At 48.1% G+C, this 17,135-nt stretch overlaps 1 protein-coding gene across 1 annotated transcript in view; it reads left to right on the forward strand.

Annotated features, from left to right (window-relative positions):
* The window catches only part of SEZ6L (seizure related 6 homolog like), a 198,255-nt gene that overhangs the window by 114,585 nt on the left and 66,535 nt on the right, over positions 1-17,135 (forward strand). Inside the window, exons 3-8 of the mRNA XM_024741393.1 lie at positions 3,993-4,029; positions 5,463-6,233; positions 7,051-7,184; positions 9,163-9,355; positions 11,247-11,432; positions 15,012-15,177. Of these exons, the coding sequence (XP_024597161.1) occupies positions 3,993-4,029; positions 5,463-6,233; positions 7,051-7,184; positions 9,163-9,355; positions 11,247-11,432; positions 15,012-15,177 (1,487 nt within the window). The remainder of the gene's footprint in view (positions 1-3,992; positions 4,030-5,462; positions 6,234-7,050; positions 7,185-9,162; positions 9,356-11,246; positions 11,433-15,011; positions 15,178-17,135) is intronic.

A 17,135-nucleotide genomic window follows, 5' to 3' on the forward strand; every position in this document is an offset into this window, starting at 1 on the left:
GGAATGGGAGGGAAGTCTATTCAGTTCTGGGGGCGGTACCAATGGTCATCAATTAGAGGGTCTTTTGTTGCCCCCCGCCCCCGCCCAAGGGACATTTGGCAACGTCTGGAGTCATTTCTGATTGTCACACAGGGGGTAGGGGGAGGTTGCTACTGGCCTCTAGCGAGTGGAGACCAGGGATGCTACCCAACATCCTGCAATGCACAGGACAGCCCCTTGCCCCACAGCAAAGAATTATCCAGCCGAGATGTAGAGGGCACGGAATGAACTGACATTCTTTGTTTCTGGTTTTGTCTGATGTGCTTTGATGTGGTTTTTCAAGCCTCAAATAGCCTTGTGTCGTTATGGCTGCTAACAAGCTGTGTGACCCTGGGCAGCCCATTTTCCCTCTCTGGACCTCAGGTCCTTCCTCTGGGCACTTTGTAACCAGGAACTCTGGGACACTTTCCATCTATAAGAGGTGACATTTTGTTTTCGGTTTTGTCCCTGTGGGAGCCAAGCAAACCCACCAGCGTGGGCTGAGCAAGTCCTTACTGTGGAAGGTGAAGGTACAAGAAAGCACCACTGAATTAGATATGCATATCGCTGATGAGAACAGTGACTAACGTCTTTGTACTGCCATTTATCAAAAAGACATCCATTGGTCCACCTGCCATTCCTGCTTCCTAAAAGTAGCCACTTTGACTACTGATTCACGAGTCCAGTGAGAGAAGAGTTATCGTCATCCCCACTGGGAGACTGCATCCCAAAGGGTGGGTTCAGTGACTAGTGAATGACGCGATTCTGTGATAACAAGTGCTTGTCTCCTTTCCCTCCTCCTCTCCATCACAAGGCAGCATTTAAACCCTGCTCTTTTCATCAAATTTTTTTCACTTAAGAAAGTTTTGAATACTTCTTACGCACATTTTAGAAAATGTCAAAAAGTAGAAGGAAGAAAACACACCACTGAAAGGCCCACCACCCAGAGGCAACCAGGATCACACTTGGGGGCCTTTCCTCCAAGTCAAAAAATGACTCTGATTGCGAGTTGTTTGAGTTGGTTGTGTCTAGTCGTTTGCATCCACGCCATAGAATGTTACGTCTTGCTGTTTTCGCAGAACATTATAGCAGAAGCATCATCCGGCTTCTGTTTGCTCCACTTCTCCTTCTGTCCCTTCGTGCCTGTGTGATGTGCTATTGCTTAGAATCCAGGCTGTTCCTGGCCATTCTGCAGGCATTTAAGATACAGATCTTCAGCTTCAGAGCCTCAGAACGTTGCTTTTTCGACTTCAGTGGGATGCTTCCCAGTCTAACCTCCCATCTCCCCATCAACGTCAGAGAAAAGACAGAGGGAGATGTGTTTCCCCCACAACTTGGGTAGCAGAACAAATGCTCAGTTGCCTTCAGCGTTGCTCCATTCTGTCCTGAGAGAGAAAAGCAGCATAAGGATGTAATTAAAGCTCTGTCTCTTCAGTTTGGTACCCGTATTGGGTTATCGCTGTGCGTCTGCCTTCCTAACTTCATTGTTTTTTTAATCGAAGTATAGTTGATTTACAATGTCGTGTTAATTTCTGCTGTACAGCAAAGCGATTCAGTTATATATGTTCTTTTTTTTTTTTTGCGGTACGTGGGCCTCTCACTGTTGTGGCCTCTCCCATTGCGGAGCACAGGCTCCGGACGTGCAGGCTCAGCGGCCATGGCTCACGGGCCTAGCTGTTCTGCGGCGTGTGGGATCTTCCCGGACCGGGGCACGAACCTGTGTCCCCTGCATCGGCAGGCGGACTCTCAACCACTGCGCCACCAGGGAAGCCCTATATATTCTTTTTCATATTCTTTTCCATTACGGTTTGTCACAGGATGTTGAATATAGTTCACTGTGTTATACAGTAGGACCTTGTTGTTATGCCTTCCTAACTTCTTGAATGCAGGGACCATGTCCTAGAGTGTTGACTCTCTCATGCTGAGGGTCAACCAGCCAAGAGAGTCAGCACCCAGTGCTTTCACTCATCAGTTGATTGACAGCATTCCAGTGGGGCACTGAACACGCACGATAAAGGGAGAACCAGCCAGACGTGACCACGATGATTGAAAAAGTTAAGTGCTATGGGAAGGAGGAGTTAATTTAACCAGGTGGTCACTGGGGCCCCAGGAAAAGCTGGCCTATTTGAGCAAGTGAAGTCTCTGGACCTCTGAGGCCATGGAATCCAATTCTGGCTAATTCCCACTGGGATGTGGTTTCACATGGCACTCATTTGGCCAGCGTCCCAGCTGAGAGCAAAGGCCGGGTCTCACGGGCTGTACGCCTTGCAGATCACAGAATACACTCATCTGTCTTGAACATGGCCTTCAGTTTGGAGCCAGCCAGCAAGACCCCAGCGTGTGTGAGCTCTGAAGAGTAAGAAGAGGCATCGGGGGCAGGGAGATGAATGGTGCATGTTGCGACCCTTCTTGGGAGTCAGGTGTTCAGTGAGAAAGGGCTGACGCAGTCCAGTGGATCTGCTTCCTAAAATGCTTTCTAGCTGCTGAGCTTGGCACCAGTTTTTCCCTGGGGACCCCGGAGGTGGAGCAGTGATTGGGGGTGGGGAGGAAGTTGACTACAGGGTCCTCTTTCTTGTATTTCCTTCTGCAGGGTCCTCTTTCTTGTATTTCCTTTTTCTTTTTCCTTTCCTTTCCCTTCTTGGCTGTGCTGGATCTCGGTGGGCTCTGAGGAGATCCAGATGTGATGGGTCTGACAGAGGAGACCAGACCCATCCGGTCTGGTTAAAATTCGTATTTTAACCAGGAACATGTTGGCGTTGCGGGGTGCCATCTGGGGGGTGGAAAGACGCTGTAGCCCACCCAGCAGAAACGCAAACAGACCAGGGGTTTAAGAGAGAGGGGTTTTGTGGGGAGAGGCCAGTTCAAGCTGAGGAGAGGCTGCAGGTGATACTACTCCGTATTTCTTGAAGGCTAGCAGCGTGGTCTTTGCCATCAGGAAAACCAAGGTTTGAAACCCAGCTTTGTTGTATGACCTTGGAAAGTTATTTAATATCCTAAAGCCTCCATTTGCCCATCCGTAAAATAGGAATAATGATTTCTAATTAGTAAGGGTGAGAAAGATTTAGGTGAGATAATGAATACAAAGCGTGTAGCACATGCCTTTGCACATATTCAGCACTCGATAAAGTCATCAGAAATGAAATGTTATAAATATCACTCTTACTATAGCCAAGGCACGTTGATGTGCTTTATGTCATTTGTAATCTTGTATCACCTTTGACACAACTTGTATTCCAAGTATTTCTATCTCTCACTCCCTCTTCCACTTCCTCTCTCTCCTCCAGCCCCTTGTGATCAAGGGGGCATTTTTGTGAAAAGACTGGCTGAAACTAATGTAGCCACAGGACCCAACAAAACTCACATGCTAGTGTCAGGACTGAGGTTGTCGCTTGGCCCTTTTTAGCAAGATTACCAACAAGCTCTAAGAATGATTGCCAATTACCTGATTGTTTCAAAAATCAACAGTCAGAGCTGGAAGGACCCTTAGATTTTATCTAGTCTGGCTGCCCATTTGACACACAGAAGAGGAAACCCACCCAGTAATGATGGGGAGCAGTGGCCAAGACAGGACCACTATCTGGGTCCCCCAACCCCTGGTTGCATCCAAGCTCTGTGCATCAAACCACAGCTGGGTCTTGGGAGCCAGGTGTCCTGAACCCTCATCCTCGATTGTTCTTGTCTTATCACCTTCTCACTTGACAGTCTACAAAGATGGTCAGTACCAGTCATTTGATAAAAGTGACCGTGAGCATAAAAGTCACAGCTTTCAAGCAGGGCCACAACTCAGCTGATCCTATGAGGTAGATGGAGTGTCTCTACTACACAAAAGAGGCTTAATGGACTTGCCCAGGTTCACGCAGCTAGTAACTGTCAAAGGCAGGATTTGAACCCAGGTCTAACCCCAAAGCCTCAGCGCTTCCCACCCTGGACCAGGAAACCTGCCTGGCACCTGAATGACCTGGATCTGTCCTCAGGTTGGATCTGGCCCCAGGGCCATCGTCGTCCTGGAAGGTACACGGGCTTGGTGATCAGTGTTACACAACAGGAATATTCGTTGATGCCAGTTGCACACTGCTTGACTTGATGCCAGTCAAGCAGGTGCTGACTCCGTGAAAGTAAAAGAGCCTTTCCAACGGCTATGGAAATAAATTTAAATGACACTGCTGAAGGGACCTGAGACTGTGGCTGAGCAGAAAATTGACAAGGACAGCTATCAGTCCTTTGTCCCCAGGACATAATTCCTCTCTATCTCAAGATCATCATCGGTAACATTCAGCCCCCTGCTGAGGGCACGATTACAATGACAAGAGTATAAAAAACAATGACGGATACAGCAGCGGATACATACCGGGCACTCTGTGGGTGAGGGACCCACATGTGCATACACGTACGTATGCTTTCCATAATCAACCTCTTGAACGATGAAAACCCTATGAAATAGGGGACAATAGCCCCATTTTACAGCTGAGGAAACTGAGGCTCAGAGAGGTAGAGCCATTTGCCAGCTTGCAGTTGGCAGAACTGGGTCTCAAATAAGTAGATGCAGCTGTTTTCAGGCATGATTCTGCTAAACAGTAGCCTGGGCCAGCCCTTATTTAAAATTATTAGGTGGTTTTCCTTTCAAGACAAAAATAAATCACAACGAGTCAGCAGGACATACAAGGCCCACCAGAGACTGGCCCCCACCTCCCTACCTCACCAGCCCTCTCTTTAATCACCCTCCACCTCTGTCCCCTGTTCTCTTTCATTCCTCTTTTGCGCTCACCTCAGCCAGGCCTCGGGTCTTCCCACACCCCTCTGTTCTAAACCTGCCTCACGATTCTGGATCCTTAAATCTTTGTGAGTTTCCCACAAGGTCACTTGTACATTATTTAGTTAAAACAAAAAAAAATCAAACTCCTCCAATCCCAGGATAATATAGCCCTGAGTCAGGGCACACAGCTTAGAGAAGAGACTGTGGGTTGGTTACAGCCCCACTCATCCTCTTAGTGGGATAGCCTTGTGCAGTGAGCAATCTGCCCAGCTGTACATGGATGGTGGTCCTGCCCCACAGACTGGGTTAGGGGCCTGTCCTCTTAGCACATAAAGCTTTTCTCCTTCTAAGCGTTTATCACATCAAATATGATTATTTCTACTTTCTTATTCCCCCTCCCAGGGCATATTTAACTGGACTGTGAAATTCTTGTGCCCTTGGTTTCTGTACCTCTAATGGTTAGCTCAGGCTGGCCATGATCAACCCCAGTCTCCCTGGTTGGGAAAAGGAAGTAAGAAAGGAAGGGAAGAAGGAAGGAATGAAAGGAGGCGGCCCCACATTGGTTGATTGGGCTGTACCAGCATCCTAGCAAGACTTGGGTACCACCTCAGGGGGGCCACCCTCAGAGTCTGCCAGTTGAGGACCTAAAGCCCCTGGCCCCGAGCTAACTGGTGTCCATTCTCTTTCCAAGATGCGCCACTGGAGGGAGATGCTGGCCCTTCAGGTACTTACTTTCTGCCCTTGGAAGCCCTGGGGAGCAGCAGTCTGAGCCACGAGACCCCCAAAGAGAGAGTGACCACGGCCCCTCTGAATCCAGCGCAGTCAGGGGACGAGCTTCCCAAGCCAGAGTTGGAAGGGATGGTCCCCTCCGCACCTCAAGACTCCGCGGCCGCGTCCATGCTGCTTCCGCTTCCGGAGGAACCCGGCACCGGGCATGCCTTCCCCCCGACGAAGAAGCCGCCTTCGCTCAAGCAGGTGAACTTGACCAGGAGGCAGCTGAGGCCGAAGGCCACCACCGCAGCAGCTGTGCAGAGGGCGGCGTCCCAGCCAGCATCCTCCGACCTGGTCCTCCTCTCCTCTGCCACGGAGAAGCTCCGCCCACCTGGGGACCAGGACCCCGTGGCCTCCGCAGGGGAGGAGACCCACCCACTGTCGCTGTCATCGGAGGAGCCCCTCTGGCTGGAGCAGAAGGAAGGTGCAGTCCCCACGACGCCCGCGCCCCTACAGATCGCCCCCTTCACCTCGCAGCCGCTGGTGGCCCACACGCTCCCCCAGAGCCCCGACCCCGGGGTGCCCGCCGTGCCTGAGGAGGCCCACGAGGCTCCCCCAGGGGATGCCAGCCCCATGACCCTGATGGACAAATGTGAGAACGAGCTGACCGGGTCGGCCTCGGAGGAAAGCCAGGAGACCACGACGTCCACCATCATTACCACCACGGTCATCACCACCGAGCAGGCCCCAGGTGTGCAGCCCCCAACCCGTCCAGCCCTCCCAGAACTGCGATGAGGCACCTGCTGTGTGCAGGGCATGGGAGAGGGGGGCCGGGGAGGTCCACGTCCCACCATTGGTTACCATCTATGGAGCCCTAGCTATGAGCTTGACCCTGTGGCCCAGAATTAATATCCCTGTTTTAGAGATGAGATCCCTGAGACCGTAAGACGTCGAGTACCCTGCCCAATGCCACACAGCTAAACAGCGGGATTCAAAGCCTTTCATCTTGGAACAGAATCCTTTTGTCTGCCTAGAAGGCCCTGGCCTTTCAAGGTGCTTTTGCTTTTACCGTTACTTGAACTTGATAAAATGCACGTCTATGTTCCAGTCTTTCTTCTACCTTTTTTTCCATCTTCAAACACAGAGGAGAGACATCAGCTGTCAATCATACACTGATTTTGGACAAATGCAATGTGGCCGCTCAGGAAAGAGTATGAGCTCTAGGTTTGACTCCTGCTTGCTGTGTGAGCTTGGCCCAGATGCGCACCCCTTCTGAGCTTTGCTTTACGTAATCGCTGAGATGAGAATTAAGGTCTACCTTAATTCTACAGGTCTACCCCTGTAGACCGATGAGGTGCCTGGCAGCCTGTAGTAAGTTATCATTCTGTGTCAGATGCTGCTATTTGATTATCATGTTGATTCTGGAGCCGAAGGAGAATGAACAGCAGTGGGAGGAGTGGGGACAGGAGAACACAGGTGTCCCCAGAGGCCCTGTTCCAGCCCGCAGCCCATCTGAGAGATGACATCTCAGCTGTTCTCCGTGTCCTAATGACAGTGCTTTCCTCCAGCTCTCTGCAGTGTGAGTTTCTCCGATCCTGAAGGGTACATCGATTCCAGTGATTACCCACCGCTGCCCCTCAACAACTTCCTGGAGTGCACGTACAACGTGACAGTCTACACTGGCTATGGGGTGGAGCTCCAGGTAACCCCAGAAAGGTGCCCCGCAGTGGCTGCCTCTTCCAGCGGGAAGTCTCTGAAGGATTGTCTGAGTCAGGCTTGTTTTTATCATCCTAACCAGTTTGGTTCTGGCTTTGCCCTAATGGGGCAATTTAAGCTGGGCTTTGGTGGATGAATAGGAGTTCCTAACTCAGGGCACAGCTGAAATAGCTTGGCACACATGGAGGGAAGGGGATGTGTTGATAAGTTGTGAATCATTACACCCAGAAGGAAAGTCCTCTGATATCCTGCTTATCAAACACACACATAGTCATGGAAGCCCCATGTGGCTCATTTGAGTCATAAACTTTTGGCTGCAAACTAAGAATGGAAAAGCAGGGTAGCATAGTGCTCAAACATCTGGGTTTTAAGTCGCGGCTCTACCAGTTAATGCTATATGACTTTGGGTAAGGGACTCCAGCTCTCTGAGCCTCAGTTTCCCCATCAGTAAAACAGATGAAAATGTTGCTGCTTTACAGAGTTTCAGGGAGGAATAAATATGACGGTGCACAGAGGGCATTCATCCAGAGCCTAAGAGAGAGAGACAGCGGGCACTCAATGCATGTTACCAATTATCCCCACCCTAGTTCCAGGCCATCCCCAACCGACCTCCCCATCTTTAGAAGCACTTTTTGGTATGAAGTAAGATGACATGCCAGGAAGTGGTGAACTGTCCAGTTCACTGTCCCACAGAAGAAAGGGTGGAAGTGAAGCCAGAAAGCCACCAGAAGATTTCAAGCAGAGTCAGTTGTATGACATAAGCAGAACTTTACTTTAAGAAGGTTTTCTGATTGTGTAGGGAGGATGAAAGGTAAGCCTCTCTGCAGAACTTGTGTCCAGAGCTTAGCACAGCACGTGGCACGTGGTAGGTACTTCGTAAACGTTCATGGACTTAACCTGGAGAAAAGTTGCAGTCCAGCTGATTCTGGCACTTCATGAGCACTTTCCTCCACTTGAACAAACCCACTCTGTCTAATACTGTACGGAGCTTTTTATCAGGCACTGTAGAATTCCTTCATTAGCACCTACTCTGTACCAGTCACAGCAGTGGGGGACAGGGTGATGTGTGAGTCTGCTGTTTTGTGATTGAGATAGACACATGTGGAAGACATTGGGATGCTTCTCCCAATGGTTTGTAGTAGATGTTCATAGTGGATGTTGTAGAATCACAGTGGAGAGACAGGCAAGCTCCTCGGCAGTTAGGGAAGGTTTCACGGAGAAGGGTAATTTTAGTGGGGCTTTGACGAATGAGTAGGCATTCATCAAAGAGGAAAGAGAGTAAGGTGTATGGCCTGAAAGAGGAAAGACTTGTCAGTAATGCCTGCCTTGCTTACACAAGAGGCAAGGGTCTGGGGTCCCAGGCCCCACTAAGAGAAGCAGAAATATTCATATTGGGAACTGGGGACTGACTAAGATCCCCACCCCACCCCCGCTCCATTTGTTCAGCATTCTTGTCTGCGAGTAAAGTATCTCCCTTCTTTCTCTCCCAAGCCTGGAAAGTGGACTAGGCAAACCAAGTACATGGAGCTTTGAGGAGCCTCTGCCATTGAAGCCACCATTGAGGAGGATAAGAAAGTGGGCCTGAGAAAGCCCTAGAGATGAGCCCCCCGCCCCACGCCCTCACCAGTTTATGCAGAAGGGCAAGAATGTATTCAGTCAGTCCATAAAGATTATTGAGCACATACTATGTGCCAGGCACGATTTTAGGCCCTGGGGACCCTGAGCAGCACGGAAAGTTTCCTGCCTCCCTGGAGCTTACCTTCTGGTGAAATGCCTTCTGTCTCCCTGGAGATGGGACCTCAGGCACAAGCTGATCAAACCCCTGCCCCCACCTGCCAGCTCCAGAAGACTCTGTCTCGGCTGCCAGCATCCAGAAGCCCCTTTCATGGGACTCAGATAAGGGGGCTAACAGATGCCCTGTCCCAAACATGACTCAGATTCTGTCTACCCCTACCTGTCTCCAGGTGAAGAGTGTGAACCTGTCCGAGGGGGAGCTGCTTTCCATCCGTGGAGTGGATGGCCCTTCCCTGACCATTCTGGCCAACCACACCCTCCTGGTAGAGGGGCAGGTGATCCGAAGCCCCACCAACACCATCTCCGTCTACTTCCGGACCTTCCAGGACGATGGCCTGGGGACCTTCCAGCTGCACTACCAGGGTAAGATCAGGCTGAGGCTGTTGAGATGTAGCTTTTGTCTCCCTTTCTCTCTGGAGCCAAGGATTCTCACCCTTCTTGTGCCAGGGACCCCCTCTGGCAGTTTGGTAACACTGTGAACCGCTTCTTAGATTTGTGTTTTTAAGAGCATAAAATATATATATATATTCAAAAGGAAGCCATTCGTATTTAATAGCAGTTGTCAAAATATTGTTTTCATCTATGATATCATAATCTATGTGCTTCTTTATTAACACATTAAATAATATTTCTCAGTGGCTCTGATAATTACTGTAATTTCAAAGGAGCATAAGAAATATGTCAAGATACTCATTTTGATATGAAAATATCTATGATTTCTCTTGGTGACAAAGTCACATGTTCTGTGACTATGTTACAGATTGTTGCCTACATTTGTGATTGAACCATTGTTAAGTGAAAGGTTAATGAAGGACGAGCAAGCCCCCTTTTCCCGTTCAAGTTCATGTCTCCTGAGTCTGACACACAAATCCCATGAGAGTCCGTGGGTTTCTGGGAAACAGCCTTTGCTACTGGAGTCCTTGTCTCTTTTTTCTTCTTCTCCACTGTTTCTTTCTTTCCTTTTTTGTCTGTTTCTAGTCTCCTCTCTTTTGTTTTCTGTTCACCTTTCTCCTCTCTTCTCCTCCCTCTTTTCTTGCTTCCTTCATATCTTTCTTTCCTCCCCTCCCTCTCTTCATTCCCACCCCCCATTCTCTCTTCCTTCTCTCTCTCATTTCAATGTCATCCCATTTTCCCCACCTCCTGGGCGTTTCCCAAGATCTCCGGTTACTTCCCTTACCAGGAGCTCCCCCTGGATACTTGCCAAGTATAAGATGGGGAAGGGGCTGCCCTTAGCCACACCTTGGGAGGTCGAAAGCCATCCACATTTACGTCACATTGACTAAATGTCTGGAAAAACAATTCATTTAAAAATTTCCCCTTGGATGTTTCTGAAACAGATGGGTGACTGTATACAGGAGTGTCCGTTTCCTCACACCTTCTCAATATGCAGACTACCGTCTGTTGTCTTTGTTAATTAAAAAATGGAAAAAAATAGCTCATTGAGCCATGAGCTTGAATTTAGGCCTCCTCATGGGAAGTGGGAATGCAGATATCCTAGGCTGCAGGAGAGGTCAGACCATAGTCTAGTGGTGGAGCTAGGACAGATTCAGCACCCTCTTATGAAAATGAAACTCCAGGAGCTCAACGTGGTCACGTACACCCTTCTACCACCCCATCCAGTGAGCTCTGTGCACCAGATATTGGGCTAAGGAGGCTCCTCTTTGGCATTTCACATGTAATCCTTACCGCCACCTGTGAAACAGGGACGATCACAGAGAGGAGAGTGAAGTTCAGGGCAGTGTGTCAGTTTCTCAAGGTCACACGGTTTCTGAGTGATGGAGTAAGAGAATGTAAACTCACATCCATCGCCCTCAGAGCCCAAGCCCTTACCTCCCAGGACAGTTGTTTCCAAGCTTTCATATCTTGGGCATTTCCTGAAGAACTGGTTATTCTAACTCTGGTCCAAGAGCCTGCATTTTTATCAGACACCTGAGCTGTTCGTGCAGGTGAGACTAACCTACCTCAAGGAGAAGGCTGTTCTGTCTCCAGGGAGAGATGGGAACACATTTGTCGCCCCAAACCTGCTGTCTCTGCTTAGGCAGGGTGGGGAGCTTTGAGCCTAGAAAAGAGCGCTCATCTGGCAGTCTCAGCACCACGTGATCAAGTCGAGTCACGAAAATACCCTCCTCCAGCACTCTAGGGGCCCCAGGGGCCTCGTCTTTTCTTCTCAGCAAAAATTGACTCCCAGGATGTGGGTCATGTTCTTTGTCTCCCCCTCTGAGAGATGACTGTCTGCCCCTGCATTTCTTCCCAGCCTTCATGCTGAGCTGCAATTTTCCCCGCCGGCCTGACTACGGGGATGTCATGGTGATGGACCTGCACTCAGGTGGGGTGGCCCACTTCCACTGCCACCTGGGTTACGAGCTCCAGGGTGCCAAGACGCTGACGTGCATCAATGCCTCCAAGCCCCACTGGAGCAGCCAGGAACCCATCTGCTCAGGTACATGCCAGCCTCAGCCAGACCAAACACGGATGGTCCACTTAAGAGGGGAGAGACCAGCCCCCAGGGTATTAACATTGACCTTAGGGAAGAGATTCCTCCAAATACAGATGGCTGCTGCCATTTAAAGTTTTGTTATATGATAAAATTGACCATTAGTGACACTTAGTCCATTCGCAATCTTGTGCAACCATCACCACTACCTTTATCACCCCCAGAAGGACACCCTGGACCCAGTAGCAGTCACTCCCCATTTGTCCCTGTCCCCAGCCCCTGGCAACCACCAGTATGCTTTCTGTCTCTATAGATTTGCCTATTCTGGACATTTCAATACATGGGATTGTACAATATGTAACCTTTTGTATCCGGCTTCTTTCACTTAGCATAGTGTTTTCAGGGTTCATCCATGTTGTAACGTCTGTCAGAATTTCATTCCTTTTGATGACTGAATAATATTCCATGATGTGGATAGGCCACATTTCATCTGTTCATTCGTTGGTGGACATTTGAATTGCTTCCACTTTGGGGGTATTAGGAATAATGCTGCTGTAAATGTCTGTATGCAGGTTTTTATGTTTTCATTTCTCTGGGGTATATACCCCAAAGTGGAATTGCTGAGTTATATGCTAATACCACGTTTAACTTTTGAAGGAACCATCAAACTGTTTTCCACAACGGCTGCACGGTTTTACTTTCCCACCAGCCATGTATGAAAGTACCAGTTTCTCCACATCCTCGCCAGCACTTATTTTCGATGTCTTCTTTTTATTATTATAGCCGTATAATAATATGGGTGTGAAGGTATCTTACTGTGATTTTGATTTGCATTTTCCTAATGGCTAATGACATTAGTATCTTTTCATATGCTTGTTGGCCATTTGTGTATCTTCTAGGAGAAATGTCTATCCAAGTCCTTTGCCCATTTTTAAAATTTGGTGGTTTGTCTTTTTCTTGAGTTGTAGGAGTTCTTTATATATTCTGGATACTAGACCCTTACCAGATATATGATCTGAAAATATTTTCTCCCACTCTGTGGGTTGTCTTTCACTTCTTGATAGTGTCCTTAATTTTGACAAAGTCTAATTTGTGTAATTTTTGTTTGTTGATTGTGCCTTGGATATGACAGCTGCCATATTTTGAGCCCAGTCCATATGCCAGGGCTCTGATAAATCCTCACAGCAATCCTACATGGTGGGAACAATATCCCCATTTTACAGATGAGGAAACTGAGGCTCATGGAGGTGAAGTTTCTCCCTCAAAGTCACCAGATAGAAATTGAACTGAGTCCAGAACCCTTCTCTCCTGAGCTCTTTTCCTTACACCTTCACTGTTCAAAGTGCAATCTGCAGACCAGTGAGTTTATTAGAAATACACAATTCGAAGCCCCATACAAAACCAAGCGAATCAAAATCTACATTTAAAGTGCTCCTTTTGTGGTTCATGTGCACATTATAGATTGAGAAGCACTCTGTGCCACACTCTGTCTGCCCCAGTGGCCATAACCTTGACCGTCCTCAGTTATCAAGAGAGCAAATCTCTATTGATTCTCAAGAGTCCTGACCGTGGCCAGGAAAGTGTAGGCTGCCCACATTAACTGAGCACCTACCTTCTCTGTGCCAGGCCATGAGTCATGTACAAGGAGAATACTGGGGATAAGAAAACATCACTCCTGCCCTCCAGGCATTCATATAGTCAGTAGAATTCAAAATGCAAATGAGAGCTGAGGATAAATTCTCAGATTTAATTGTTGCAGTATCGTTCCCCCAAGGCCCTTCAGAATTTTTCTTTTTTTTTTTTAACAAAGAAAAGAAATTCAAACCATAGGGCAGTTGGTCTCCATGCCTCCCTCACGTTAATTTTTATCTATGTATGAAATCAGAGAGGAATTAAGCCTCAATTTGTGCTAAGAAAGACGGATGGGGAGCCGCGGCTGGCAAATTGAAACCAGTCATCAGTTGGCTTAATAAGGCAAGGAATGGGAGCAGAGAGGCCGCAAATGAGTGGCAGCTCGGGGAGGACAGATGGCCGACGCCCCCCACCAGGGACAGTGTCCATCTCCTCAGCTCCTGAACTATGGGGCAGTAATGCTGGCTACATTTTGAGCACCTACTCTGTGCCAGGGACAGCGCCAAGCCCTCTACATGCAGTGTTGCACTGACTTAACCACCACAGTCCCATAAAGAGGGTGGAATTAGTATTAACATTTTACAGTGACCTAGAGGTTCAGAGATCTTCAGTGGCTCGTCCTAGATCCACAGCAGATAAGTGGCGCTGGCCAGATTTGAACCTTCACTTTTGGATGGGGATTCAGGAGAGGTAGCTGAAGAGCCTGCGTTCCAGTGCTCTGTCCGTGGTCCTGAAAGAACTACTGTACAAGACTTCTTGGTAGTGTCTTTGCTGTAGATCACAGCAGAGTCCAGAGCAGAGAAGGGAGCTATCTGCCTTTCTCATCAGTGCACATCCTTATTAGTCATGCAGTCATTCAGCAAACATTTAATGAAAACCAAATATCTCCTAAAAATAAGTCTACCTCCCCACATTTGTATAACTCTTTCTAGTTCACAAATCACTTTTTAATATTTATTAAAATTTTATGGTAAAAGTAATACATGGCTCTGGTAAAAAAAAAAAATTCCAAGAAAGTGTTGAAGACTGTAGCAAATCACTTTTACATTCCTGGTCTCTGTTGATCCTTGCATATAGCTCATTGAAATAGATATAGCGGACCATTTTCTAGCTTCTTTTTTCCCACTTAAAATATAGTGAATATTGTTCTATATTCTCAAGTTCTTTGAGAACATGGTTCTTCAAAACTATATGAATGACACGCATTTATTTCACCAAGCATCTGTACACGGACATTCATGTTCCTTCTGTTTTTTGCTCTTAGAGGCAATCTGGCAGTGAACTTCCTCATTCATATATTTTTGTGAAACTCTCTAAATCTTTTCTTAAGGTAAATTCCCAGAACCTTAATTACTAGGTCAAAGTGTTTGAACATATTTTCCAGCGTTTTCATCAGATTGCCCTCCTGAAAGGCCACAGCAGCTTGCATTCTAACCACTCCTGAATGAGAGTGACCATTTCCCATCACTGGAGATAGCTTTCCAGTTTATTGCTGCTTTTTATCTCGACCAATTAGGTGGATAAAGATAGAATACAGTTTAGATTTGCATTTCCTTTATTACCAGTGAGGCTGTATTTTTTTAGTGCTTACTAAGTAATAAAAGTATATTTCTTCTTTTGAGAACTGCCTATTTATGTCCTTCTTAATTACCATTTTGTAATTAGGAATCAGGGCACAGCCAGCACATGGAAGAATCCTTAAATCACAGCCATTCATTCCCCACCATGGAACGCACATGGCAATGGTTCTAATCATGGAATTAGACCTCCTGTCAAACAGGATGAACCTGTCTCAGGAGGATGGGACTTTTCCCATGGTTTCTCTCTTCCCCAGCCTATTTCCTCCCATGAAGGGGTGGGGAGTGGGGAAGGATGAAACCCTCACTTCCTCTCTCTCTCTGTCTCTCTCTGCAATCCTCTCACTGCCCACCCACCCCTACTCTCCGACCCCAGCCCCTTGTGGAGGGGCGGTGCACAACGCCACCATCGGCCGCGTCCTGTCCCCAAGTCACTCTGGAAATACCAATGGGAGCCAGTTCTGTGTGTGGACAATTGAAGCTCCAGAGGGCCAGAAGCTGCACCTGCACTTTGAAAAGCTGTCACTGCATGAGAAGGACAGGTAACACTCTGAGGGCCCCCAGCCAGCCTCGTTCCTTCCCAGAGTGTTAGAACGCGGCTTGGGATTTGGAGTCTTGAAAGGACTAAAATGCTGCCTCATGGACGTCAAGAAAGGAAGAGCTGGGAAGGGTGGCAAGGTTATTAGAGACCATCATCTTCGATCTCTTCCTTTTACACATAAGGAAACAAGGACATACAGAGGGGAAGGGACTTACCCTAGTCACACAACAGGGTAGGGGTAGAGACAAGAAGGGAATCCAGTTCCCCGACCTCGAACTGCCTCATGCCTTTTTGCAGTTGAACAAGGAGGGAGTGTTTACTGAGCATCAGCTCTGTGCCCAATCATGTATTAGCCTCCATGGAGAACAGGAGAGAAGTAGGAAACATTGGTTCCTGGCAGTTGAGATGGAAAAACCAGACTTACGTACAAGAAGGAACTAGAGAAGATACAAGACAACATCTAAGCAAGAGTATGTCTGTAGATGCTAAGTTATATGCACAGAATCCAGAATCTGAAAACTCTGAGAACTTATTCTAGAATATTCTGGAATGTTGTAGAAAATTAGGGTCTTAGCTGCTTAGACTTGCTATCTTAGGTTGAGTTTCCTTGGAAACAGACAGAGTGACAAAGATGTGAGAGAAAGTGGTTTGTTTGGGAGCTGATCTTAGCACCAGGAAAATGAGCAGAGAAGGAAAGGGAGTAGATACAGTATGTATTAGTAGGCAGATGACTGCAGAGACAACTGGGTCTCTATCTACTGCGGGCCTCCAGGAAGCTGCGTTGAGCAGGGCTCAGAACGTTCCTATCGGAGGGTGAGGGAGCTGGGTATTTATCCACCCCCACCATCCATGTTGGAGGAGGCGTGCTCCTGGACACACTGACTCCCCAACACTGCCTGCCACCCTTGGAGCTGGCTGATTCTCAGAGACTCTGGAAGCCAGCCGAAAATGGGTAAGCAAAGAGTGCTATGCGGATGTGGGTAGGGCACTGACAGAGTGTCAGCACCTTAGAATTCTGGAATTGTCCGATGTTGATCTTAGAATTATATAGTGTCCTGGCTTCTTTGAAGCTTCAAATCTAGACCATTAACCTCTAGGAAAGGATTCTGAGAGAAAATACCAGAAAACTGAATAAGTTACCCAACTCTGGAGTCTACTTCCTTCCAAGTCATCCAGCTTTATCCTGAACAACTCCATATCAATAAATCACTGCTTTAAAGTACAAGGTGTGGGGCTTCCCTGGTGGCACAGTGGCTAAGAATCCACCTGCCAGTGCAGGGGACATGGGGTCAAGCCCTGGTCCGGGAATATCCCACATGCCGCAGAGCAACTAAGCACGTGCACCCCAACTGCTGAGCCTGAGCTCTAGAGCCCGCGAGCCACAACTGCTGAGCCCACGCGCTGCAACTACTGAAGGCCGCACACCTAGAGACTGTGCTCTGCAACAAGAGAAGCCACCATAATGAGAAGCCCACTCACCACAACAAAGAGTAGGCCCCGCTCATCACAACTAGAGAAAGCCCATGCAGCAATGAAGACCCAACACAGCCAAAAATAAATAAATTTATAAAAAAAAGAAATTCTCTTCCACCTGGGAACTCTGGGAGCCAGTGTAGACACACACACTAACTTCCCCATTCCTAGCAGCGAGAGAGCAGAGATCATTGTCCCTCATCTCCCATCAATTGGATGATGGCTGCTCTCAGACTTTGTTAATTCCCTGACACACTGGCCTGTCACCTGTGCCAGTAGCTGGGGCGCTCCAGAGAAAGCCTGCAGGACAAGGAACACAAGTGTAGAGAAATGGTAAGAGCCTTGAGGAGCAACTAAGCCCACGCGCCACAACTACTGAGCCTGCGCTCTAGGACCCACGAGCCACAACTACTGAAGCCCACACACCTAGAGCCTGTGCTCCGCAACAAGAGAAGCCACTGCAATGAGAAGCCCGCGCACCACAAC

The sequence above is a fragment of the Neophocaena asiaeorientalis genome, unplaced genomic scaffold (assembly GCF_003031525.2).
Source record: "Neophocaena asiaeorientalis asiaeorientalis breed wild unplaced genomic scaffold, Neophocaena_asiaeorientalis_V1.1 scaffold648, whole genome shotgun sequence".
In the NCBI taxonomy this organism is placed as follows: domain Eukaryota; kingdom Metazoa; phylum Chordata; class Mammalia; order Artiodactyla; family Phocoenidae; genus Neophocaena; species Neophocaena asiaeorientalis.